Source organism: Sus scrofa, chromosome 3, assembly GCF_054392235.1.
Source record: "Sus scrofa isolate SSC_HxYL_T2T_F1_AM1 chromosome 3, Sscrofa_HxYL_maternal_Yorkshire_Landrace_v2.0, whole genome shotgun sequence".
Lineage (NCBI taxonomy): Eukaryota > Metazoa > Chordata > Mammalia > Artiodactyla > Suidae > Sus > Sus scrofa.
In genome coordinates, this window is record NC_139385.1 from 92,205,126 (window position 1) to 92,233,056 (window position 27,931).

Below are 27,931 nucleotides of genomic sequence, written 5' to 3' on the forward strand. Positions count from 1 at the left end.
GTCTTTGTCCCTAGTTCCTAACACAGAGCTCCTATAATCCTTGGAATTTTCTGATAGGAGTACCTTTTGTTATTCAGAAGGTTCCCCTTTTGAGCACATATGATTTTATGCTAATTAGGTGATTTAGGGGAGAGCTCCTAGAAGGCTTTGGGATGGGGCTGGTAACCAGAAAGGTCAAGTGATTATAGGATTGGAACATTCAGCCCCAACCACAGATTTGCAGGAAAGGGAGAGGGTGACTAGAGATTATGCTCTATAAAAGCCTTAAACGAGAGTTGGAGAATTTCTGGGTTGGTGAATATGTGGAGGTACTGAGAGGGTGGTGCACAAAAAAAGGGCATGGAAGCTCTATGCCTCTTCCCCTCATCTTGCCATACGCTCTCTTCCATGTAGCTGTTACTGAGTTATACCCTTTATAATACATTTTTTTTGGTCTTTTGTCATTTTAGGGCCTCACCCGCAGAATATGGAGGTTCCCAGGCCAGGGGTCTAATTGGAGGTGTAGCTGCCGGCCTACACCACAGCCACACCATCGCCATATCCAAGCCTCATCTGCAGCCTACACCACAACTCATGGCAACGCTGGATCCTTAACCCACTGAGTGAGGCCAGGTATTGAACCCACAACCTCATGATTCCTAGTTGGATTCGTTTCTGCTGCGCCACGATGGGAACTCCCCTTTATAATAAATTAACAAACATAAGTATTTCCCTGAGTTCTGTGAGCCATTCTAGCAAATTATTAAACCATGGAAACTGCCTTTTTAGTTTTTTAATTTGCTGGGCTTGTGGCATCTGGAAGTTCCCAGGCCAAGGACTGAACCCGCACCACAGCAGTAACCAGGGCCACAGTACTGACAATGCCAGATCCTTAACTCCTTGAGCCATCAGGGAACTTCATGGAAACCCCAATTTATAGCCAGTTGATCAGAAGTACAGGTGGCAATCTGGACTTAACAATTGTCATCTGAAGTGGGGGTAGTCTTGAGTCAGAGTTCTCCAGAGAAACTGAACCAATAGTAGATAGATGGATAAATATAAGAGGAGATTTATTATAGGAATTGGCTCACATCGCTTTGGAGGCCAGAAAGTCCTTGCTATCTGAAAGCGAGGAAGAGGAAAGCTGGTGATATAATTCAGCTTGCTTCCAAACACCCAAGAACAAGGAGTACCAATGCCTAGGGCAGAAGATAGATGCTCCGGCTCCAGAAGAGAGAATCTGCCCTTCTTTTGCCTTTTTGTTCCAATGGGGCTCCCGACAGACTGGGTGATGACTACTCACATTGGTGAGGGCAGATATTTTCACAATCTGCTGAATCAAATGCTAATCTCTTCCAGAAACATTCTCACATCCAGAAACAATGTTTTACCAGCTATATGGGCATCCTTTTATTGATGCCAGTCAAGCTGACATAAAATGAGCCATTAATAGTCCTTAACCTCTGGGATTTGATGTTATCTCCAAGTGGATAGTGTCAGAATTCTTTTAAATTTGTAGGACATCTAGTCAGTGTCTGCCAAGAATTGGGAAATTGCTTGGTGTGAGATAAACCCCCAGCTACCTGGTGTCAGGGGTTTGGGGAATAGAGAGAAAGAGAATTTTGCTTTACAGAGACTTTCTGAAGTTCTGAAGTATAACTTACAGGTTTCCTGCCTCCACTATCCAAAAGGAGAGCAATCCTATGAAACTTTTCCTAAACCAAAATGGCATAAAGGGAAGACACAATTACCTTAGGACACATCTTGTTAATGGATGCAAAAACAGAGATGCTCAAAGGCACAATTCAAAGCTATAATGGCCTGATGCTGAAATGTTGAGTAAAGTTCCAGGGGGAAGGAGCTTGGAGGTGCCAGTCTTGATGCTTGGGATACACGTTGCTTCTATAATGGCTTGCTGCAATATACACAATGAACACTATTTTCACTTTCCACCTTTTTTTTTCATAAAAGTGAAAATCCTTTTCAGATTTCTTTTAGTTAGTGAAAACAGGTACTAATGCAGGTCTCTCATAAAAGGGAATTTCTGAAACATGGGGGATACCTGTTCTTTACTTCTAAGTGGTATTTCCCTCTGCATTCACCTTTCTTTTTCTTTTTGCCATTTCTAGGGCCGCTCCTGCAACACATGGAGGTTACCAGGCTAGGGGTCTAACCAGAGCTATAGCCACTGACCTACACCAGAGCCACAGCAACGCCGGATCCTTAACCCACTGAGCGAGGCCAGGGATCGAACCCACAACGTCATGGTTCCTAGTCGTATTTGTTAACCACTGAGCCACTCCAGGAACTCCTGCATTCAGCTTTCTTACCTCAATAGTTTCTTTCCCCTCTTTCCTTCTTCCAGAAAGAACACACTAACATCTCTCATTCTTTGTTGTCTCTTCAGCACCTTAGTCTTTGTGGGTTTTACATATTCTTAAGTCAGTGGGGTTTCACAGGGAGACATAATAAACACATTTAATCTCTCATGTTAAATCAGAAGTCACTTTGTAGAATATTTGTTTCTAAAATTATTAATTTTTAAAATCAATGATGCAGATAAAAATACTAAGTACTATGAATAAAATGTTCCTATTTCTGTTTAGAAAAGTGATACTTTCTCATTATAATAATCCAAATGATACAGAAATATCTAACAAAGGCAAAGTTTCATAGTCCTAACCCCTAGATGAAGTCACAGTTTGGTTTCTATCAAATATATTATTTAGTGATTCTATATTTATAAAATATATGATAAGAAAAAAACAACAGAAAGATAACATTAAAATATTAACAGTTAACTCTGAACAGTGGGATTAATGGATTTTTCTCTTCTTTTTATCTGTATTTTCTAATGTGCTTAAATAAACATCTATTTACTTTTTGAACTTTATTTAAAAAAATTGTAATGTTAAAATATATGCATTTCTTAAAATATATGTATTAATGTTCAAACTTTCCTTTTCACATTCTTTTTGAAATAAAAACTTTCATTTGAAACAATATTCCAAGGAGTTCCCATTGTGGCTCAGTGTAAATGAACCAGACTAGTATCCATAAGGATACAGGTTCAATTCCTGGCCTTGCTCAGAGGGTTAAGGATCTGGCATTGCTGAAAGCTACAGTGTAGGTCACAGACACGGCTTGGATCCCAGGATGGTGTGGCTGTCATGTAGGCCAGAAGCTGTAGCTCTGATTCAATCCCTAGCCTGGGAACTTCCATATGCTGAAGGTGCTTCCCTAAAAGGCAAAAAAATGAAAAAAATACTTCAAGAATAAAATAGTGAAAGGCTCTCTAATACCTACAAATTGAGATAAATCTAAAATTATAATAGGAGTTCCCATTGTGGCACAGCGGAAATGAATCCAACTAGTGTCTGAAAGATTCGGGTTTGATCCCTGGTCTTGCTCCATGGGTCCAGGATCGTGTTGCTGTGGAGTAGGCCAGCAGCTATAGCTCCGATTTGACCCCTAGCCTGAGAACTTCCATATGCCGCGGGTATGGCCCTGAAAAGCAAAAATATATATATATATATATATGTATATATAATTTTATACACACACACACACATAGTAGCCAGTGGGTCAGTATAATTTAACAAAATTTCCATCATTTAATTTTGTAATTTGTGTTTAAGACAAACGGCTACTTAAGCCTGGAAGTTTCATAGCTAACCATAAACACTCAGGAACATCGTTCACCAGATGGTCTGGAAATCTGGAGACTTAGGTTTCCAGGGCTCCCATGGAGTTATTACTCTCTCAAAACATTTAAGTGTCCACTTTCTGACACTTGATACAGTAGACTTTCACAGTAAAGCTAATTAATCATCATAAAGTGAGATAGCTAGTCAAAGAGAACAGAACGAATTTTACAACACTACAGACTTTTAATATCCTAAAGTAACAAATCAGGGATCCACTTTCCACAGGCAATTCACAAAGATGGCATTAGAAGACCTCGTGTCGACAGTTCTACACCAATGTCCTACTGATAACTCAAACCCAATGGCCATTTACTTTGAAAGATAAACATTCGAAAATTGGTTTTCGACCCCAATCCCCCAAAACAAGCTTAGTCCTGGGAACAAATCTGGTTCTCAATAACCAGGATGGTGATCCTTACTAGTAAGGGGGGAAAGGCGTGTGGGCGCGTGCATCTGCCAGGCCTTCCGCCTCCTAACACTCTAGTGTCTCTCAGGAGCTGTTCCAGCAAGGTGTAACGCGGGGTGTTCCGGGCAGCGGATCCCTCCACTTCCTCTTTCCCCGCATAGGCCTTTCTTGCTCTTAGCTACGCAGATGCGGCCAGCTTTTGCCTGACCTTTCGGCCTAGGTCTGGCCTCTCTCTTCTCCTCCTCCTCCTCCTCCACAGTTCCACGCCTGCCGTGGGCCCAGCCTCGGAGGAAAACCTCGGCTGACTCATTCATCCGTCTAGTTACGCGTGTGAGAAAGACTAACCTCCTCCACTCGTAGGGATCGCCTTAATCAAGCCCAAGTTCCGCCACTGGCGCGCCCACGCGGGCACGACAGAGAAGGGCAGGCGCAGGGGGTACCTGGTGCGCACGCGCGGGCGCAACGCACCGCCCCGCCGAGCCCTGCCTGGCACCCACACCCATTGCGCAGCACCCGGGAGCCGCTGGCCAATCAGAGTGTGCCTCGCCTCTACGCCCAGACTCCGCCGCTCACCGTCTGCTTTTCCGGGCGTTAATAGCTCACAATAGTCGGCGCGGGGCCTTTACCTTCACGGTAGTCCACAAGTCGTCACCCATAGAAATGGCCTGGGACGGCTTCGAGTCCCTCCAAAGTGACGGGAAGCGCCGGGTGGAGAGGAGGCGGGAGTTGAGGAAGACTGTAATTTCCGAGAAAAAAACCTTCACCCTCTAGCCTCCTCCGCACGCATTTCAGGATAAAACCTTCCTAGACTGCGTTAATAGTAGATGTTATGTAGCGAAGTTACTTTTCCTTTTAAATGGTAACAGTTTCTTCGTCGTGAGGTAACGCGGGGTCCGTTGCATACCCAGAATCCCCGCGGGCCCTCCTGGCGTGTTTCCGGTCGCCGTGGTCGCGCCTGTGGGGACGCTTCTTTCAGCCCCCGTCCCCGGCGGGATGCACACAAGATGCCCGTTTTCCTTCGCAAAGAAGTAGTTTACTGGTATTTTGTGACTTTTTTAAGAAGAAAAACTTAAAAAAAAAAAAAAGCCTGCTCCCAGCAAAACTGCCCAATAGTAAGTACATAAACGTATGTGAAAAAAGTTAAACTCATCCACAACCTCATCACTCAGATATAACCATACTAACGTAGTGCTGTGTAAACTTGAAGACTTTTCATATATACACGTGAAGGTTTTTTTTTTTGTTTTTTTTTTAAAGGAAAATGTGAGCATGTATGGTCTCCAAATACTGCCTCCTATCTTTGCAGATAAGTCAGATTATGTAATCATTTTTAAAGGCTGTATGGCTATAATTTGTTAAACTAGCCCCTAAATTTTTGAACTTTTGAAGTATTTGCAGTTTTCACTTGTGCAAGCAATGGTAGATGACTGCTCTTGTACATAATCCTATACATATCCCTGATTGTTTCATTACCAAATGCATTTGTAAGATTCTAGATCTTGTTACCAGACTCTTCCCTTGAAGTGTATTTAATACTTTTACACCAACACAGAATGTGAGAGCTGTGTCTTTCTTGTTCATCTTGAGTATTGTTAATCTTTGTGATCTTTATCACTTTTTAAAAAATCTTATCATCTTGATTGTCTTGTTTTAATTTTCATATTATTGACTTAAGTGTAAAACTGAATATCTTCTGTATATTGGCTCTTTTTGTGAATTGCCAGGTCATGATTTCTGCCTATTTGAAATATTCACATTTTTTTAAATGACAGGAGCTTTTTGTAAATTCACATTTTTAAAACTACAAGATGTTTTTGTCTGAAACGTAATCACAACTGTTTTTCCTTTCTTTTTTTTAGGGCCGCTCATGTGGCATATGGAAGTTTCCCTGCTAGGGTTTGAATCAGAGGTGCAGCTTCTAGCCACAGCAATGCCAGATCCCAGCTGAGGCCAGGGATTGAACCTACATCCTCTTGGTTCATAACCTGCTGAGCTACAACAGAAACTCCCATTTTTCCAATTTTAAATTAATCTTTTAATATGGTCTGTGGTGTTTATTTGCTGAAGGAAGTTTTTCCTCTCTTTTTTTTCTTCCTATAAACCCATAAGGCTTTATTAGGCTTCCACCTAATAAAACTTTTATTGGAGGGAAAAAAAAAAAAAAGGTCTAGCAAAAAAACATGTGATGCCAGAATACAATTTATGTTTAAGTTATCTGTATATTAACAATTTCCATTAAAACCCAAAAAAGATACTTTATAGATCTCAAGAAAACAATACTAAAATTCAGTTGAGAAAAAGTAATTGGTTTTAACTTTCTGAGAAAGTTATTTAAAAAGGGAAGAGAAAGCAGAGTGAAGATGAGTGAACTATTCTGACATAATGTGTGAGCTACATAGAAAGGCAGTAAGGAGTATTAGAAAAGTGCACGTAAGATTATATAAAATGTATACCATGAAATTATGTGTACAATTTTATATTAAAACTTTATATAGAATTAATCAGAATCAGAACCCATAAATAGGAGTTCCAGTTGTGGCTCGATGGAAACAAATCTGACTAGCATCCATGAGGACGCAGGTTTGATCCCTGGCCTTGTTCAGTGGGCTAAGGATCTGGCATTTCGGTGAGCTGTGATGTAGGTCGCAGATGTGGCTCAGATCTCCCATTGCTGTGGCTGTGGCTATGGTGTAGGCCAGAGGCTACAGCTGCATTTTGACCCCTAGCCTGGGCACTTCTATATGCCAAGGGTGTAGCCCTAAAAAGACAAAAAAAAAAAAAAAAAAAAAAAAATACAACCCATAAATAAGTGCAAATGAAAAAAAAATTTAAGGTGATGGGGTTATAAAGTTTTTCACTTTTAGGTAGTCTTTTCTTTTATGTTTCCAGCTTTGATGTCATGCTTCCATGTGTATATTTTCTTCTAACATTTTTAGGTATCTTCTTAAAAATATTTCAATATTAAAAACTTTTGAAATTTATTTAGGAGGAGGAAAGGAAGAATCTAGCTTAATTTTTTTTCCCCCCTAAATTACTTGCTGGTTGCCCTATACCATTTGGTGAATACTCAGTCTTCTCTATAGATGTAAAATTCTACCTTTATACAGTACTAAATTTCCATATATGCTTTATTTTCTGTTCCAGTGATGTGTTTATTGGACAATAATATTACTGTTTTAATATACTTCAAGATTGTTTTAAAACTTCTGATAGGGTAAATCCTTGCTTAATAGTCTTTTTTCAGAATACTTCTATAAGAATTGTCTTTCAAAAATATATTTGATGTGTATAAAAAGTTTTTGTAATACATATGTTATAAAACATAATATGAAACAAACCAACATAAGATCTAGAACATGACCAATAACTTGCATCACTCTGTCTCATCCCATTCTCCCTATCCTCTCCTCTCCATAGATGTATTATTTCTTCCATAGTAACGTTAAAGATTTTGTCAAATTAAAAGTTATGATTTTTGATTGGAATTGCATTAATTTTATAGATTAGGGGAAATGGGCATCTTTTTAAAAATTATAGTTGATTTAAAATGGTGTGCCAGGAGTTCCCCTTGTGGCTCAGTTGTTAACGAACCCGACTAGTATCCATGAGGATGTGGGTTCCATCCCTGGCCTTGCTCAGTGCGTTAAGGATCTGGCGTTGCTGTGAGCTGTGGTGTAGGCTGGTAGGTACTGCTCTGATTTGATCCCTATCCTGGGAATCTCCATATGCCGTGAATGTGGCTCTAAAAAAAAAAAGGAAGAAGAAGAAGAATTAATTTTGAAAAAATGGTGTGCCAGTTTCTGCTGAACAACAGAGTGACTCAGTCATACATATATATGCATTCTTTTTTAAAAATACTATTTTCCATCATGGTCTATGCCAGGAGATTGGATATAGCTCCCTGTGTATACAGTAGGAACTTATTTTCTATCTATTGTAAATGTAATAGTTTGCATCTATCCACTCCAAACTCCCAGTCCATCTCACTCCCTCCCCCCTCCCCCTTGCTACCATAAGTCCGTTCTCCATATCTGTGAGTCTCTCTTGTAGCTAGGTTAATTTATGCCATATTTTATTTTATTTTATTTACTTCTTTGATTTTTAGGGCCACAACTGTGGCACATTCAAGTTCTCAGGCTAGGGGTTCAATCAGAGCTACAGCAGCTGGCCTACACCACAGCCATAGCAACGCTAGATCCAAGCCACATCTGCGACCTATACCACAGCTCATGGCAACGCCGGAGCCTTAATCCACTGAGCTAGGCCAGGGTTGAAACCCACATCTTGGATACTAGTTGGGTTCGTTACTGCTGAGCCACAATGGGAACTTCGGTGCCATATTTTAGATTCCACATATAAGTGATATCATGTGGTATTTCTCTTTCTCTTTCTGACTTAATTCACTTTATCTTTTTGACTAGATACTCTCTAGTTGCATCTATATTGCTGTGAAGGGTATTATTCTTTGTTTGGCTGAGTGGTATTCCATTATATATATGTACCACATCTTCATCCATTCATCTGTCAATGGACATTTAAGTGGTTTCCATATCTTGGCTATTGTGAATAGTGTGCTGCTATGAACATATTGGTGCATGTATCTTTTTTTTTTTTTCCTTTTCTAGGGCCACTCCTGCAGCATATGGAGGTTCCCAGGCTAGGGCTCTAGGGGTCTAATCGCAGCTGTAGCCATTGGCCTATGCCACAGCCACAGCAATGCCGGATCCTTAACCCCTGAGCAAGGCCAGGGATTGAACCCACAACCTCATGGTTCCTAGTCAGATTCATTAACCACTGAGCCACGAGAGGAACTCCCAGCATGTATCTTTTTGAATTGTAGTTTTATCCAGATAAATGCCCAGGAGTGGAATTGCTGGATCATATAGTAGTTCTATATTTAGTTTTCTGTGTAACCTCCATACTGTTTTCCATAGTGATTTTACCAATTTACTTTCTTACCAACAGTGTAGGAGGGTTCCCTTTTCTCCCCACCCTCGACAGCATTCGTTATTTGTAGACTTATTAATGATAGCTGTTCTGACCGGTGTGAGGTGGTACTTCATGGTAGTTTTGATTTGTGTTTCTCTTAAAATTAGTGATGTTGAGCATTTTCATGTGCCTGCTGGCCATCTGTATGTCTTCTTTGGAGAAATGTCTATTTAGGTCTTCTGCGCATTTTTCGATTGGGTTCTTTATTTTTTTATTGTTGAATCATATGAGTTGTTTGTATATTTTGGAGATTAAGCCCTTGTAGGTTTTGTCATTTGCAACTCTTTTCTCCCATTCCAGAGGTTGTCTTTTCAGGTTTGTTTATAGTTTCCTTTGCTGTGCAGAAGCTTGTAAGTTTGATTAGGTCCCATTGGTTTATTTTTGTTTTTATTTCTATTGCCTTGGGAGATTGACCTAAGAAAACATTTGTACGGCTCATGTCAGAGAATGTTTTGCCTATTTTCTTTTCTAGGAGTTTTATGGTGTCTTGTCTTACATTTAAGTTTATAAGCCATTTTGAGTTTATTTTTGTGCCTGGTGTGAGGGTATGTTCTAGTTTCATTGATTTGCATGCAGCTGTCCAGTTTTCCCAGCACCACTTGCTGAAGAGACTGTCTTTTTCCCATTTTGTATTCCTGCCTCCTTTGTCAAAGATTAATTGATCATAGGTGTCTGAGTTTATTTCTGGGCTCTCTGTTCTCTCAATTTGATCTGTATGTTTGCTTTTGTACTAATACCACTGTTTTGATTATTATAGCTTTGTAATATTGTCTGAGGTCTAGGAGAGTTATGCCTCCTGCTTTGTTTTTTTCTTCAGGATTGCTCTGGTGTTGTATGGTTCCATATAAATTTTAGGATTATTTGTTCTAGTTCTGTGAAGAATGTCATGGGTAATTTGATAGAGAATGCATTAAATCTTTATATTGCTTTGGGTACTATGGCCATTTTAACAATATTAATTTTTCCAATCCAGGAGCATAGGATATCTATCCATTTCTTTGAATCCTCTTTAATTTCCTTTATTAATGTTTATAATTCTCAGCATATAAGTCTTTCAACTCCTTGATCAGATTGATTCCTAGGTATTTTAAATTTTCTGGTGAGATTGATTGTTTGATTGATTTTTTGTCTTTTTGCCTTTCGTAGGGCCACTCCCATGACCTATGGAGGTTCCCAGGCTAGGGTCTAATTGGAGTTGCAGACACCAGCCTAAGCAAGAGCCACAGCAACACAGGATCCAAGCCACGTCTTGACCTACACCATGGGTCACAGCAACGCAGGATCCTTAACCCACTGAGCAAGGCCAGGGATCAAACCCACAACCTCATTGTTCCTAGTCAGATTCATTAACCACTATGTCACAATGGGAACTCCTTCTGGTGAGATTTTTAAAAGGCATTGCCTTTTTATATTCCTTTTCTAATATTTCATTGTTAGTATACAGAAATGCAACTGATTTCTGAATGTTAATCTTGTATCCTGCTACTTTGCTGAGTTTGTTGATCAGATGGAGTACTTTTCTGTGTGGAGTCCTTAGGGTTTTCTATATATAATATCATGTCATCTGCATATAATGACGCTTTTACCTTTTTTCTTCCAATCTGGATATCTTTTCTTTCTTTCTCTCTCTCTCTCTTTTTTTTTTCCCCTTCTGATTGCTGTGTCTAAGACTTCCAGTACTATGTTAAAAAAGTTGTAAGAGTGGGTATCCTTGTCTTGTTCCCAGATTTGAGTGGGAGTGCTTTCAGCTTTTCTCCTTTGAGTATTCTGTTTGCTGTGGCTTTGTCATAAGTGGCTTTTATTATGTTGAGATCTATTTCCTCTATACCCACTTTTTTTTTTGTCTTTTTGCCATTTCTTGGGCTGATCCTGTGGCATATGGAGGTTCCCAGGGTAGGGGTCCAATCAGAGCTGTAACCAATGGCCTACGCCAGAGCCACAGCAACGTGGGATCTGAGCCTCGTCTGCAACCTACACCACAGTTCAGGGCAACGCTGGATCCTTAACCCACTGAGCAAGGGCAGGGACCGAACCCGCAACCTCATGGTTCCTAGTCGGATTCGTTAACCACTGAGCCACGACGGGAACTCCTATACCCACTTTGATAAGAGTTTATATTATGAATGCATGTTAAGTTTTATCAAATGCTTTTTCTGCATCTGTTAAGATGATCATGTGGTTTTTGACTTTTGTAAATGTGGTATATTACATTAATTGATTTGTATATGTTGAACCATCCTTGTGAACTTGGGATGAATCCCACTTGGCTGTGGTGTATGATCTTTTTTATGTGTTGCTAGATTCAGTGTGCTAAAATTTTGTTTAGAGTCTTTGCATCTATAATTATCAGAGATATTGGGCTGTAATTTTCTTTTTTGGTGGTATCTTTGTCTGGTTTTGGTATTTCAGTGATGGTGACCTCATAGAATGTCTTTGGGAGTATTCCTTCTTCTTCAGTATTTTGGAAGAGTTTACAAAGGATGGGTGTAAGTTCTTTGTATGTTTGGTAGAATTCACCTGTGAAGCCATCTTCCTGGACTTTTGTTTGTAGGGAGTTTTATTTGTTTGTTTTTAAGTTACGTATTCAGTTTAATTTCCAGCATTCCATCTGTTCAGATTATCTGTTTCTTTTTGATTCAGTTTTGGTGAGCTGTATGTTTCTAGAAAGTTGTCCATTTCTTCTTGGTTGTCAAATTTGTTGGCATATAATTGTTAATAGTATTCTCTTAGGGTTTTTTTGTATTTCTGCAGTGTCAGTTGAGATTTCTCTCTTTTCATTTCTTATTTTGATTATTTGGGTTCGCTCTCTCTCTTCTTCATGATGAGTATAGCCAGAGGTTTGTCAATTTTCTTTGCAATTTCAAAGAGTCAGCTCTTGGGTTTTTTTGTTTGTTTGTTTGTTTGTTTTTGCTTTTTACAGCCCTACCCATGACATATGGAAGTTCCCAGGCTAGGGGTAAAATTGGAGCTACAGCTGCCAGCCTGCAGCACAGCTCACAGCAATGCCAGACCTCTGATCTAGTGAGTGAGGCCAGGGATTGAACCTGAGTCCTCATGGATACTAATCGGGTTCATTTCTGCTGTGCCACAACGGGAACTCACACACAACAGGAACTCACAGTTCTTTCTGTACTCTTAAATTTGTTGAGGCTTTGCACCCCAGTATGTGGTCACTCCTAGAGAATGTTTTATAAGCACTTGAAAAGAATTTTTTTTAATATAATGTCCTGAAAATGTTAATTAAGTCTAACTTTTCTATTGTGTTATTTAGTATTTCTGTTGCCTTATTGATCTTCTGTCTAGAGGATCTGTTTGTTGATGTGAGTGGGGTATTAAAAAGTCTCCTAGTATTGTTGTACTCTCATCAATTTCTCCTTTTATGTCTATTAGCATTTGTTTTTTGCCTTCGGTGCTTTTATATTAGGTACATATATTTTGATGAGTGTAATATCCTTTTCTTGAATTGATCCTTTTATCATTTTTTTTCTTTTTCAGCTTCCCCCACAGCATATGGAAGTTCCCAGGCCAGAGGTCAATTCTGAGCTACAGGTGTGGCCTATGCCACACTGAAGCAACACCAGATCCTTAACCCATAGTGCCACAGTGGGAACTCCTGACCTTTTATCATTAAATAGTGTCCTTCTTTATCTTTCTTTATGGTCTTTGCTTTAAAGTTTGTTTTGTCTGATATGAGTATTTCCACTCCTGCTTTCCTGTCATTTCCATTTGCATGAAATGTCTTTTTCCATCTCCTCACTTTCAATCTATGTGTATTCTTTGCCCTAAGGTAGGTCTCTTATAGGCGGCATATTGTAGGCTTTTTTTTTTTTTTTTTTTTCTTTTTCTTTCCTCTCTTTCTTTAGGGCCACTCCTGCAGCTAGGGGTCGAATCATAGCTGTAGCTGCTGGCCAGTGCCACAGCCATAACAATGCAGGATCTGAGCCACGTCTGTGACCTACACCATAGCTCACAGCAATGCCAGATGCTTAACCTACTGTGTAGGCTCTTGTTTTTTTAATCCAGTCTGCCACTCTATGTCTTTTGATTGGAGCATCAAAAAACATTGACATTTAAGTTAATTATTGATAGATAAGTATTTATTGCTATTTTAAAATCTTGTTTTCCAGTTGAGTGTGTTTCTCCTTTGTTCCTTTCTTTTTCTTTTTTGTGGTTTAATGATTTCCTTTTATTTTATGCTTGTGTGCTCATCTTTTTGGTTTTTATGAATCTATTGTTTGTTTTTGATTTGTAGTTGCCCTGTTTTTTAAGTATGTTAACCCCTTCCTATATCTGCTTGCTTTAGGCTGATAGTCTTATAGGCTCAAACACATTCTAAAAAAAAAAGAGTCTAAATTTTCTTATGCTCCTTCCTTACATTTTATGATTTTGATGTCCTTTTTATATCTTCATGTTTATTCCTTTGTTGTTCTTTAAGTTTATCATCACATTCACAAGTATATTTTTTGTTTTTGTTTCTTTTTTAGCCTTGTACCAGCTTGTTTACATGATTACTTTCCAAGTGTGATTTCCTCCATCTTATATCTTCTTATTTCTTTCCTATTTAGAGGAGGCCTTTCCATCTTTTAAATGATAGGTTTAATAGTTCTTTATTCTTTTAGTTTTTGCTTGTCTGGGAAATTCTTTATTTCTCCTATTTTATTTTATTTATTTTTTATTTATTTATTTTTTTGTCTTTTTTCCATTTCTTGGGCCGCTCCTGCGGCATATGGAGGTTCCAAGGCTAGGGGTCTAATTGGAGCTGTAGCCACCAGCCTACACCAGAGCCACAGCAATGCAGGATCCAAGCCGTATCTGCAACCTACACCACAGCTCATGGCCAACACCTGATCCTTAACCCACTGAGCAAGGCCAGGTATTGAACCCGCAACCTCATGGTTCCTAGTCGGATTCGTTAACCGCTGAGCCATGACAGGAACTCCTATTTCTCCTATTTTAATTGATAATCTTGCTAGGTAGAATATTTTAGGTTGCAGATTTTTTCCTTTTAACATTTTGAATGTATCTTGCCACTCTCTTCTGGCCTGTGGTATTTCTGTAGAGAAATTAGCTGATAGCCTTATGGAGATTCCCTTGTAATTAGTTCTTTGTTTTTCTCCTGCTGCCTTTAGAATCCTCTGCTTATATTTGATTTTGCCTTTTTTTTAAAATTATAATAGGTCTTAGTGTAGGTCTGTTTGAGTTCATCTTGTTTGGGACCCTCTGTGCCTCCTGTATCTAGATATCTGTTTCTTTCTTGAGATTTGGAAATTTTTCAGCCATAATTTCTTAAAATACATTTTCAGCCCCCTTTTCTCTTTCTTCTCCTTTTGGGATCCCTATTATGCATAGATGGTCCCACTTTATATTATCCCCCTTTTTTTTTTTTTTTTTTTTTTGTCTTTTTGTCTTTTCCACGGCATATAGAGGTTCCCAGGCTAGGGGTCTAATCGGAGTTGTAGCCGCTGGCCTACACCACAGCCACAGCAACACCAGATCTGAGCCACATCTGCGACCTACACCACAGCTCACAGCAACTCCAGATCCTGAACCCACTGAGCAAGGCCAGGGATCAAACCCGCAACCTCCTGGTTCCTAGTGGGATTTGTTAACCACTGAGCCATGACAGGAACTCCCCAATAGATCTTGTATATTGCTTTTGTGTTTTATCATTTGGCTATTTGCTGTCCTGATTGGGTGGTTTCCGTTATTCTATCTTCCAAGTCACTTATTCATTCCTCTGCATTATTCATTCTGCTGTTCAATGTCCTAGCTCAGCATTTATCTCAGTAAATAAATTTTCTAATTTTTCTTAGCTCCTCCTTATAGTTTTTAGTTCCTTTTAAGAGTAACTGCATTACTGTCAATAGCCTTTCTTAATTCCTTCAGTATTTTCTTTACCTTCTTCCTTCTTCAGAGGAATTCTGTCCTTTTAACTGGGAATGGCTCTTGTGGTTCTTCATTTTGCTTATATTTTTCTTACTCTGTGAGTTTAGGGAAAACAATTATCTACTGTAGTCTTGGAGGGCTATTTATATGCAGAAGTGTCCCTGAGTGGCTTGTGTGGGTTTACTGGGTTTTTTTGCCTGAGGATTGCTTTTGGTTTGGATGCTTGCTGCCTATTTCCTCAGTGTGTGCAGGGTATTATCCTCTTGACAGGGGGCATGCAGGTGCATGGCTTGTGCTTGCTTCCAGGGAGGTGGGGGCAGTGGGTGGTGCCTGCAGGCGCACCTGGTTGCTGGGCCCTTGGCAGTGGTGGCAACCCACAGGGAGGTATGGGCTGCAGATTTCGACTGCTTGCAGAGCCCTTGGCAGTGGCAGTGACCCACAGGGAGGTGTCACTTGGGGCCCTTGGCAGTGGCAACAGTGGGGCATGCATGTTCCCAGGGGGGTGGGGGCAATGGACGGTGCTAAGTTGTAGGACTCTCTGTGGCCGCAACCCCTGGGGTGACTGTGGCAGCAGACAGTGCTTGGTCACAGGACCCTCAGTTGTAGTGGCCTGCACCCACTTCTGGAGTCCAAGATGGCTGCAGCAGTTTGCACGCACCCCTGTAGCCTGCACAAGAGGTGCCTACCACCTGAGAGCCCATGGGTGCATTGAGAAAGAAGTTCCTGTGGCAGTCCTGCCCTCCTCCTCTCACACTGAAAATAAGCGTCTTTATAAAAATAATAAATACTCATGTAGTTTTTACTGAGTGCTTTATTTGTGTTAGTTTATTTAGTCCACACAACAGCTCTATTATTATCACCCTCATTTTACATATGAGTAAACTGAAGTATAAAGAGATTGAATAACTTGTTAGAGGTCAAGCATTTAATAAGTTGGCAAAGACAAAAGTCAAACTCGTGTGGTTTGGTCCCAGAGCCTGTGTTCTTAACCTATGTATTGTATTGACTCTCCACAATATGGAATCTGCTCATCTATAATGGACATGCCTTTCAATTTGCTTCTACCACTCCGTCATGTTCCAGTCTCCATCTTTATCCTTTGTCAGTGAGCAGATACCCACTTTATCCTCCCTTTTCCTTCCATAGCTGATTGGACCAGGAATAGGTGGAAAACTGATTCAAACTGGTCAATCATATTCTCTCTTGAGAAACTTTGCAATTAGTCTTACCTGGTCTCTTGACCTAGAAAGTGATGACACAGGGGTAAAGCAGGAAGAGACGTTTGACCCACATACAGGTAGAACAGAGAAAGCAGGCCTGCAGAGAGCAGTAGATACACAGAGAGAAGCAGTGTTCAGAAGACCTATGATCCCAGAAGAAGGTGGTAGGGTAATTGCCTGGGCTTTGGAGCTTTCCATGTCCTGGTTTGCCTTACTATGGCCTTATTGCCCTTTCTGCTCTTGGGGATCTACGGAAGTTACCTCTCTTCAAATAAATTTCCTTCAGTTTAAAGTCACCTGAATGAAAAAAAAAAAAAAGCAAAAACTCACCAGAATGATTCCTCCTCCTTTTGAAACTAGATATGCTGGCTAGAAATATATATGGCCTCTATTTACCCAAGTTTTCTTTTTTAAGTTTCATAGTGTCATTTTTTTTTCACACAGATCCTAAACATTTCTTGTTCCGTTCATTCCTAAATATGTTTTAGGTGATTTTTGCTGTTTACAGTGACACTATCTATTATTGTTGTCCCCTTTACATTTTATTATACTTTCATCAGTTGAGTCTGCCAAATGTCAATGGCTTTTAAATCTGACATTAGTGGAGTTACCATTGTGGCACAGTGGTTAACGAATCCGACTAGGAACCATGAGGTTGCGAGTTCCGTCCCTGGCCTTGCTCAGGGGGTTAAGGATCCAGCGTTGCCCGTGAACTGTGGTGTAGGTCACAGAAGTGGCTCGGATCCCGAGTTGCTGTGGCTGTGATGTAGGCCAGCGGCTACAGCTCTGATTCGACCCCTAGCCTGGGAACCTCCATGTGCCATAGGAGTGGCCCTAGAAAAGGCAAAAGGACCCCCCCCCCAAAAAATCTGACATTAGCCTTTCAGATGCATTTCAAAATGATATGTTTCCCACTGGATTTTTTTTTTTTTTTTTTAGTTCTGTGCTTTCACTTGTTCTGGTGATGATTCATGTGAGGATGATGATGATTCATATGATGGAAATAAGCTGTAAGAATCCCAAAGAAGTACAGAGTTTCCTATAATCTGATTTAAAAAGAAAGTATGTATGAATGGAAACACTGAGTTTCCAACAATATATAGCTGATGTTAAAACAGATAAAATGAAGAAAGCTATTTTCATTAAGACCAGGTTTTCAGATACAAAATAATAGCAGATATTATTTGGATAAACATATTGAGCAGTAAACAAAAAATACAGAGATTAGAGAGATTGATATCTCACTTATAATATAGCCACATAATCCTTTATCCAAACTCTTTGGGTCAAATGTATTCCAGAGGTCAAAAATTGTTGGGATTTTTTTTTTTTTAAATGGCCTTTATTATGTTGAGATTTGTTCCTCTATATCCATTTTGATGAGAGGGTTTTTTGTTTGTTTGTTTGTTTTTGTCTTTTTGCCTTTTCTAGGGCCCCTCCCACAGTATATGGAAGTTCCCATGCTAGGGGTCTAATTGGAGCTGTAGCTGCCGGCCTATGCCAGAGCCACAACAATGCAGGATCCGAGGCACGTCTGAGTCCTACACCACAGCTCACAGCAACGCCAGATCCTTAACCCACTGAGCAAGGCTGGGGATAGAACCCGCAACCTCATGGTTCCTAGTCGGATTCGTTAACCACTGAGCCATGACGGGAACTCCAAGAATTGTTGGGATTTTAGACGGTAATATAGTGCATATACCATACTTTGTCTTTTTTAAATTTTTTAATTTCTATTTTTTATTTTTTTATCATATAATTGTTCTTTATTTTATTAAAGTAGAGTTGATTTACACTGTTTCATCATGTTCTGTTGCACAGCAAAGTGACCCAGTCACACAGAGTTCCCTGTGCTGTAAACCAGGGCCCCATTGCCCATCTACTCCAGATATATAACAGTTTGCGTCCAGAAAACCCCCAAAATGCACATCCACTCAACTCCTCCCCCTTCCCCCTAGGAACCCCAGGTCTGCTCTCCTTGGCCATGATCTGTTTCTGTTTTTTTAGGTAGGATCATTTGTTCTGTATTTTAGATTCCATAGGTAAGTTATATCATATGGTATTTGTCTTTTTCTTTCTGGCTGACTTCACTTAGTATGAGAATCTGTGGTTCCATCCATATTGCTGCAAGTGGCATTAGTTTGTTCTTTTTTATGGCTGAGTAATATTCCATTGTATATATGTACTACATCTTCTCAATCCATTCATCTGTTGATGGACATTTAGGTTGTTTTCATGTCTTGCCTATTGTGAATAGTATTGCAATGAACATAGGGGTGCATTTAACATTCACTGAAAAAGATAATTTTTCTTCTTTAATTTGTTTAAGTTACCGATGGACTGTACTGACTGATTTTTGAATGCTGAATCAGCCTTGCATAATTGAAATAAATCTCACTTGTCACTGCTGGATCTTCTTTTCATATAATGTTAGATTTGATTTGTTAAAAAAATTAGGATATTTTTAGCTGTAGTTATGGGAGATACTGGTTTGTAGTTTTCATTTCTTGCGTTTTTATATCTTCTTTTGGTATTAGGAAGATGTTGGCATTATCAGAACAAGTAAGGAAATAGTCTCTCTTGTGCTATTTTCTCAAAGAGAACATGGAATCCTTCCTGAAATGGTTAGTGGAATTTGCCAGTGAGACCCTCTGGACCTGTTTGGTTTTGGAAATTTATTGATCATTGATTCAGATCATAGCTGTAGGATTGTACAGATCATCTTTCTCCTAGTCTGGGTATTAGTAGCTTGTATCTTTCAAGGAGTTGGTCCCTTTCATCTGTTATAAAATGTGTGCGCTTGGAGTTGTTCCTGGGATTTCTGCATTAGCTTTGTATTGTCCGTGGGATCAGTGGCAGTGATCCCTTTTTCAAATATGATATTGGTTCTGTCTTTTTTTTAAAACGATTGTTATTTTTTCCATTATAGTTGGTTTACATGTATATACTATACTCTCTGTAACACTTCAATAAGATCTAGAGCAACGTCTTAGAATCAAATGTATTAATATTCATGGCATAAAAATGTATTAGCATTAGTATGAACACTAATTTGTATAAATAAAGGCTATATAACCTATATAATAACTGCATACCTATCCAGGTAGATTTTGCTGTGAAATGAGGTTTGCCTTAAATTGTGAAAAACTTTACCTTTCTAGAGCTGGTTTTTTTTTTTTTTTTTTTTTGGAACTTTAGATAATGGTTTAAAGACCTGTGCAAGCAAAATATGTTAAGATTTCAACATCTGGCTAGCCCTGGGGGTCAATTAAAAGAGTTCTTTGAAGTCCTGGCTGTGTTAGATGGTCTTGTGGTTTGGGGTGTTTAGTCTGAAGGCAGAAGAGTGCACTTTTAGAAGAACAAAATACAAACTTTGGAGTAATTATTGAAAAAGTAATGAGTAAAATATCTTAATTTGCATTCTTGACCTTTGTCATCAGTCATTACCTTTCAATATGTAGTGCTTTGGTTGAAAAGAATAGCAATTAACACTAACACTCCCTAGAAATCTTAATGTTAAAAATTGCCTTATTTTTTTAAGCCTCTCTGGGAAGGGATCCTTGGTGTTTTCATCTTTTATTTCTAGCACATAAAAGCACCTCCTTCTAAATATCCTGTGACTGTAAAGATACTTTTTCAGTTGAGTCTTTTAAAGTACAAAATTAAGGAATCTATTTATCTCTCATATACAGTGTGCACTAACTAACTGTGCTAAGTGCTGAGGATATAGTCTGATGGGAGAGACGCACACATAAATAGAATATCACAATATTATGTGATGAGTGATGTGAGAGGTTAAGTACAGTGTGCCATGGAACACCATGTTCTGGGGTGAGAGAAGGAACAGAGATAAAGTAAGAAGTTAGGCAAGTGAAATGAGGAGGGAAATAAAAAATATTCTAACAGTGATTTTCCAAATGTGATTCATGGACCAGCAGCATCAGCATCACCTGGGAATTTGTCAGAAATAGAGATTCTCAGTCCTTACCCCAAACCTACTGAATTTAAAACTCTGAGAACAGGAGCTGAGCAATCTATTTCAATAAGGTTGATCATCTGGATGATTCTGATGCAAACTTAAGTTTGAGAACCATGGTTCTAAACAGCAAACATGAAAAAAGAATCAGAGCATATAGGCAGTCTACTATAAATAGCAAGATGTTAGTGTAACTGAATGGCATTAGGCCATAGGAGAGTTTTAAGCAGAAAAAGTAAAAATCTAACTTTTATTTTATTTTATTTTATCTTATCTTTTTAGGGCCACATCTGCGGCATATGGAGGTTCTCAGGCTAGGTATTGAATTGGAGCTGTAGCTGCTGGACAATGCCACAGTCACAGCAATGCCAGATTGGAGCCACATCTGCGACCTACACCACAGCTCACAGCAGCGCCGGATCCCTAACCCACTGAGCAAGGCCAGGGACTGAACCTGTGTCCTCATGGGTTCCAGTCAGATTTGTTTACACTGAGCCATGACAGGAACTCCCTAACTTAAATTTTAAAAGAGTTTCTTCACAAGGTAAAAAATTGACTGAGTAAAGGGAGCATGAGATGATGGAGGTTTGAACTAGGGTGGCAGAGGTGGAGGTAATGAGAACAGTGTGTCTGGTAGTGTGAATAAGCTTTGTAGGTAAAACTGATTGGACTGATTGAATGTTCCAATACGTTGGATTTGGGATGTGAGAGAAAGAAAGGAATCAAGGTTTGGGCCTGAGCAAGAATGGTATTACTACTTCTATGAAATGAAGAAGGAAGAGCAGTACGGGGCAGAAGATTAGCAGTTTAGTTTTGGACTTGTTGAGCTGCCTGTAGACATCCAAATGGAAATGTCAGATAGCCTGTTGGGTATGTATACATGTCTATAGTTTGCATAGGAGTGGCCTAGATATCCAAATTTGGAAGACAGTAGCATGTAAATGATATTTAAATTCATGAAATGGATAAGAACTCCAATGAGATCTGTATGTAGGTAAGGAAGAGAAGGGGTCTATGCAATGAGACCTGGACACTCTGATTTTAAGAGTTTAGGAAGATAATAGACTTCCTATATCTTAACTCAATAGAAAATGGAGAGAAAGAATGGCCACTGAGGTAGGAGGAGAACCACAGATGGGGTGTCTTGGAGATCTAGTGAAAAAACTTTTAGGAAGAAGAAACCATTCAATAAGTCAGTTGCTACTCATAGGTGGAATGAGATAAAAGCTGAGATGTATCCTTGAGATTTGACTGCATGGAGGTCATTGGTAATCCTGATTAAGTGCAGCTTTGATGACATAATGGGAAAAAGACCAGGTTGGAGTGTGCTCAAGAGAGAAAGGAGAGTTTAGTGGAAATTAAGTACAGACAATTCTTTGGAAGAGCTTTGATCAGGGGGAGGAGGTGCAAAGAGAAGAGGCAGTAGCTCTGTTCTAAGAACAATGCGGAGCCTATGAAGAACTCTTGGTGCCTACTATTTCAAGGACAGTTTAAAATACTTGATATTGCTGTTTTGATAATGTGTCTTCATTAGCTATTACATGTCAGAAAGAGTGATTATGTTAGCTAATATCTTAATCTTATGTGCTATGAAACAATGTCATTGAAAGTGAATAACTCAACTATTTAAGGAATATATGATATTAGATTTTGATTCTCTGCTTTAAGTAAGAAGAGATTTGTTCCATGCCTTTATGTGTTATGCGCGCGCGAGTGTGTGTGTGTGTGTGTGTGTGTGTGTGTGTGTGTGTGTGTGTGTGTGTGCAGTTGAACCTTGAACAACTTGGGTTTGAAATGAAGGGCCATTTATTTATTTTTAAATTTTTTTTAATTTTTTTGCTTTTTAGGACTGTACCTGCAACATGTGGAGGTTCCCAGGCAAGGGGTCCAATCGAAGCTGCAGCTGCTGGCCTATGCCACAGCCACAGCAACATGGGATCTGAGCCAAGTCTGCCACCTATACCACAGCTCATGGCATCACCTGATCCTTAACCCACTGAGCAAGGCCAGGGTTTGAACCTGCATCCTCATGGGTACTAGTCGGGTTTGATACTGCCGACTCACAGGGGGAATTCCACAGGGGCCATTTATACCCTTTTTTTCCCCTTAAATATGTTGGAAATTTTTATGGAGATTTGTGATAATTTGAAAATAGCTTGCAGACAAGCCATATAGCCTAGAAATATTTTTTTAAAAAAGAAGTTAAGTGTATCATGAATGCTTAAAATACTTGTAGACCTCCATGGCCAGGGATCAAACCCGCACCTCCAAAGTGATCCAAGCCACTGCAGTCAGGTTCTTTAACCTACTGTGCCATGTCGGGAACTCCTACAAGTCTATTATAAGCAGTTAAAATTTATCCAAACCTACACAAACACTTAAACCCCATCTATGGCACCATTCCCAGTTGAGGGAAAGGTAAACAAATGTAAAGATGCAAGAGTAAAGCATAACTGCATAAAATTAACTGTAGCACATAGGATACTGTAGTAATAATTTTGTAGTTACCTCCTGTTGCTGTAAGCAGTGAGCACAAGTGTTGGAAGTATCCAACACTTGATACTGGAGTCATCTCTCCAGTAAATTGCATATTGCATAAAAAGTGATCTCTTGTGGTTTTCAAGTATTTTTTATGTTTAGTGCAATACCATAAACCTTGAATAACAGCATACAAAGGGCCACTAGTGATCCTGAAAGTGTTCCCAGAAGCAGAGTCATGACATTACAAGAAAAAAAATTTTTTTCTTTTGGCTTTTTGGCTTTTAGGGCTGCACCTGTGACACATGGAGGTTCCCAAACTAGGGGTCCAATTGGAGCTGTAGCTGCTGGCCTACACTACAGGATCTGATCTGTGTCTGCAGTCTATACCACAGCTCACAGCAACGCCAGATCCTTAAGCCACTGAGCGAGGCCAGGGATCAAACCCACATGCTAATGGATGCTGGTCGGGTTCGTTAACCGCTGAGTCTTGATGGGAACTCCACAAGAAAAAATTAAATAGCTTAATGTGTACTATAGATTGAGGTTGGCAACTGCATTTACCATTTCAAGATAAATGAATCCAGTATAAGGATCATTGTAAAAAAAAAAAAAAAAAAGGAAGCTTGTGAAGCTGTCGATGCAGCTACAAAAAACTTTGTAGTAGCTGGAGTTCTCATCATGGCACAGTGGAAATGAATCTGACTAGCATTCCATGAGGAGGCAGGTACGATCCCTGGCTTTGCTCAGTGGGTTAAGGATCTGGTGTTGCGGTGAGCTGTGATATAGGTTGCAGATGAGGTTTGGATCCTGTTTTGATGTGGTGTAGGCCAGCAGCTATAGCTCCGATTTGATACCTAGCCTGAAACCTCCATATGCTGCATGGGTGCAGTCCTAAAAAAGACAAAAAAAAAAAAAAAAAGCTGTAGTTGGTGCAAAACCTTGCATTTTTTGCAAAATATCTTTTTATCTCATTGAAAATGTAGATTTTATATGGGTACAGGATTGCTTTAAGAAGGCAAATCTGGAGTTCCCACTGTGGTGTAGTGGGTTAAGGATTCGATATTGTCATTGCAGTGCTCTGGTTGCTGCTTGGTTATGTGTTTGATTCCTGGCCTGAGAACTTCCACATACTGTGGGGACGGCCAAAAAAGAGGCATATCTGTAGACTTAAATATGATTTGAGAAAAAGTAAAGTCATGTAACAACTTACAGCAAAAGGAAGATTGAAGGATCTAAAGCTGGAGACTTTAATGCCAGCAAAGGATGGTTTGATAATTTTAAAAAGTTTGGCTTTAAAATGTTAACAAGATAAGCAGCTTCTGCCCACCAAGAGACAGCAGACAAATTCCCAGACACTGTTAAGAAAACTGTTGAGGAGAAAGGCTATCTGTCTGAACAGATTTTTTTTTTCCTTTTTATGGCCACACCTGGTAAAAGTTCCCAGGCCATGGGTTGAATTGGAAATGCACCTGAGGCCTGTGCCATAGCAACACTGGATTCAAGTGGTATCTGTGACCTATGCCACAGCTTGTGGCAATGCCAGACCCTTAACCCACTGGGCAAGGCCAGGGATCAAACCCACATCCTCACAGAGGCAACACTGGGTCCTTAACCCACTAAGCCACAATGGGAACTCCCTACCCGAACAGGTTTTTTTGTTTGTTTGTTTGTTTTTGTCTTTCGTCTTATTAGGGCCGTACCTGAAGCATGGAGGTTCCCAGGCTAGGGGTCTAATCGAAGCTACAGCTGATGGCCTATGCCACAGCCACAGCAATGCCAGATCTGAGCCATATCTCCAAGCTACACCACAGCTCACAGCAATGCTGGATCCTTAATCCACTGAGCGAGGCCAGGAATCAAACCCACAACCTCATGGTTCCCAGTTGGATTCATTTCCACTTCACCATGATGGGAACTCCTGAATAGATTTTTAATGCAGAAAAAAGAGCCCTATTCTGGGGGAAAAAAAATGTCACGAAGGACATTAGTGAGGAAGGGAAAGTGAGCTTCAGCATTTAAGGCAGGAAGGGACTAGTTAACTCTAACTGCAAATGCAGTTAGGTTATGATCAGGACTGCCTTTATCTGTAAGCTGCCAACTCCAGAGCCCTGAAGGGAAAAGATAAATATCAGTGCCAGACTTTTGGTTGTACAAGAAGGCCTGGAGAATGGGAACCCTTTTTTTCTGGATTGGTTCCATCAATACATTGTCCCTGAAATCAGGAAGTACCTTGACAGTAAGGAACTGCCTTTTAAAGCTCTTTTGGTGTGAGAAAATATTTTGTCCCAGCCTCCCTGAAAAAACTCCATGAGTTTGACATCAACGTCCAATTGATCCCTGGCACCCAAACACAGTGTCTCTGATTCAGCCACTAGATCCAGGGTGTCACAAGGGCCTTTAAAGCTCGTTACACATGGTACTTTTTGAAAAGTATGGTCAATTCTGTGGAAGAGAACCCTGACAGAGAACATCATGAAAGTCTGGAAGAGTTACGCCATTGAAGATGCCATCATTGTCATAGAAAAAGCTGTGAAAGCCATCAGGGCTAAAACAGTAAATTCTTGCTGGAGAAAACTATGTCCAGATGTGTGCATGACCTCACAGGACTTATGATGGGCTAATCAAGGAAATCATGAAAGAGAGCAAGGATATGGCAAAAAAAGATGGGGGTGGGGGGTAAAGAGTTTTAAGATATGGATCTTAGAGAAATTCAAGAGCTAGTAGACACTACACCAGAGGGATTAACAGAAGATGACTGTGGAGAAGAGTGCTTCTGAGCCAGTGTCAGACGATGAGGAAGAAGATGTAGAAGAAGCAGTGCCAGAAAACAAACTGACATTAGACAGTCTGGCAGAAGGGATCCAGTTATTCAAGACTGCTTTTGACTTCTTTTATGACCTAGGCCCTTCTGTGTAATGGGCACCGAAACTAACACAAATGATGATTGGTACCATAAAGAAACAGTTTTGGAGAAAGGAAAAAGCAAAAAAGTCAAACACAAATTGCAGTCTATTTCCTTAAAATTACACTGTGTCTGCCTGCCTCTTCTGCCACCCTTCCATCTCCTCCTCCCTGTCTTCCTCCTCCCCAGCCTATTGAACATGAAGTCAAGATGAAGACCTTTATGATGATTCACTTCCACTTAATGAATATTAAATAATAATCATGCTAATAGTAAATTATCATTAAGGTAATAAACTTATCTGTTGTGTATGTGTGTGTCTTTGTGTGAAAACCTAATTTCTGTGGGGCAAGAACTGTATGAGACTTTGTGTCATCATTATCATCATTGCCTAAGTATTCATTGTGTAGAACATCATGTGGATTTTTTTTTTTTTTTTTTTTTTTTGTCTTTTTAGGCCGCACCCGCACGGCGTATGGAGGTTCCCAGGCTAGAGGTCAAATTGGAGCTGTCTCTGCTGGCCTACACCTCAGCCACAGCAATGCCAGATCCAAGCCTCATCTGCAACCTATACCATAGCTCATGGCAACACAGGATCCTTAACCCACTGAGCGAGGCCAGGGATCAAACCTGCCTTCTCATGGATACTAGTCAGAGTCATTTCTGCTGAGCCACTACGGGAACTCCCGGATTTTTTTTTTTTTTTCTTTTTCTTTTTTAGGGCCACCCCTGAGGCATGTGGAAGTTTCTAGACTACGGGTTAAATAGGAGCTGCAGCTGTCAGTCTGCACCACAGCCACAGCAATGCCAGAGCCAATCTGCATCTGTGACTTACACCACAGCTCACAGCAACATGGGATCCTTAACCCACTGAGCAAGGTCAGGGATTGAGCCCATATCCTCATGGATACCAGTCAGGTTCGTTACCGCTGAACCACAACGGAACTCCCGTGATGTGGATTGTGGTAACATTTTAGGAAAAAGGAAAAAAGTCAGGCAGAAACTATGATGTATTTCCATAAAGTTACACTGAACCTGCCTGCCTCTCTTGCCTGCCCTTCCATGTCTTCCAACTCTGCCACCCTGAACAGCAAGATCAATGCCTCCTCTTCCTCCTCAGTTTACTCACTGTGGAGACATGAGGATTAAATGACAATGTATATTAAGGCATCATTACAGAAAAATAACAAAAGGTACATATGATTTGTTTTTTTAAAGCAAAACTATTCTTTTTGCAACTAGTTCATATCTAATATTTCTTCTTCTCTCATATGTCTATATATCCCCCAAGCCCTTTTAATGTAGATTTACATTAAAATATTCCTTGGTTCCAGAAAGAAATATTGACATGAAATCAGTTTTAATAATTGTTTTCCAATTTAGACCATTATGTTGGCTGGAATTCTGCTTTAAATGGGCCAGTCCCTTAAAAGGTATACATGGAAGTCCCTGCTGTGACACAATGGGATTGGAGCACTGGGACAAAGGTATGTTTCCTGACCTGGCAAGGATCTGCATTGCCGAAGCTGCAGCTTAGGTCCCAACTGTAGCTTGGATCTGATCTCTGGCCTAGGAACTCCATAAGCCAAAGGGAGACCAAAAAAGAAAAAAAGGTACAGGTGTAAAACCTAGAGATAAGGAAGGGGGACATCCTATGAGATTTGGACATTTCTTCCATGTAGGTTACATAGTATGTAAGCTAGTTTTCATAGAAAATAGTTATATGTAGTATTTACCAAGTATTTACTGTTAAACTACCAGGCTCTGTGGGGAGAGAGAACCTGCCCAAAGCTCTGTAGTTTGTACCTGGTTGAGGTGGGACTTGAACCCAGGCAAGTGCCTCAGGAGCCCAGGAACTTCACTACCACCCTAAGCAGATAAATAGAAATTAAAAACAACAAATGTCAAGAATACGCTTAATGTTGCCTAAGCAAAAATGGAAGTTACTATAGAGACAAGTCTGATTGCCCCCCAGAATCCAAGGGCAAGATTTCTGGAAGGACCATGAATTGGTGACTCATCAGGAAGCAGGCAGGATGCTTTCATTACCAAATGGCAAACTTTACACAAAGTCTTCAATATGTGTTTGGGGATTTTCCAAAAAAATGCTTTTTATCTTTAATCATGTTCCTTTCCGTAAATGTACAACAGCATACAATAGGGATGAAAAACATACAAAAGCACAAACTGTCTTCAAGTATAGGAGAAGCAGCACCAACCTCTGAGTCTGAAGTTTTGGTTTCTGTTCATACATAAATATTCATGTAAACTTTGGGGAGTGATGGATTTGCTCAATATGTTTAGCATCTTGATGGCAGTGTTGGCTTCACAGATGCGTACATATGTCAAAACTTAAAGTGTACACTTTAAATATGTAGTACATTG

General features: G+C 39.9%; 1 protein-coding gene and 2 long non-coding RNA genes across 54 annotated transcripts in view; 2 read left to right on the plus strand and 1 right to left on the minus strand.

Annotated features, from left to right (window-relative positions):
• The window catches only part of LOC106509807 (uncharacterized), a 50,645-nt gene extending 45,640 nt beyond the window's left edge, over positions 1-5,005 (minus strand). For 20 of the 48 annotated variants that reach the window (XR_014841861.1, XR_014841832.1, XR_014841835.1 and 17 more), the window contains exons 1-2: positions 4,719-5,005; positions 1,731-1,894 (exon numbers count right to left, since the gene is read on the minus strand). Coding sequence is in view for 3 of the 48 variants with exons in the window: in XM_085019155.1 (XP_084875281.1) it covers positions 4,719-4,748 (30 nt within the window). In the remaining 45 variants the exon portion in view is untranslated. Of the gene's footprint in view, positions 1-1,730; positions 1,895-4,437; positions 4,546-4,718 lie in introns of those variants that run through there. The other 28 variants (XR_014841856.1, XR_014841834.1, XR_014841839.1 and 25 more) reach the window with 4 other exon arrangements.
• Positions 1-27,931, plus strand: part of LOC146404771 (uncharacterized) — a 1,009,186-nt gene that overhangs the window by 335,919 nt on the left and 645,336 nt on the right. The window lies entirely within an intron of this gene.
• LOC106509808 (uncharacterized) overlaps positions 5,020-27,931 on the plus strand; it is a 143,387-nt gene continuing 120,475 nt past the window's right edge. For all 5 annotated transcript variants that reach the window (XR_014841874.1, XR_001307695.3, XR_014841876.1 and 2 more), the window contains exon 1: positions 5,020-5,204. This is a non-coding gene — a long non-coding RNA (uncharacterized LOC106509808). The remainder of the gene's footprint in view (positions 5,205-27,931) is intronic.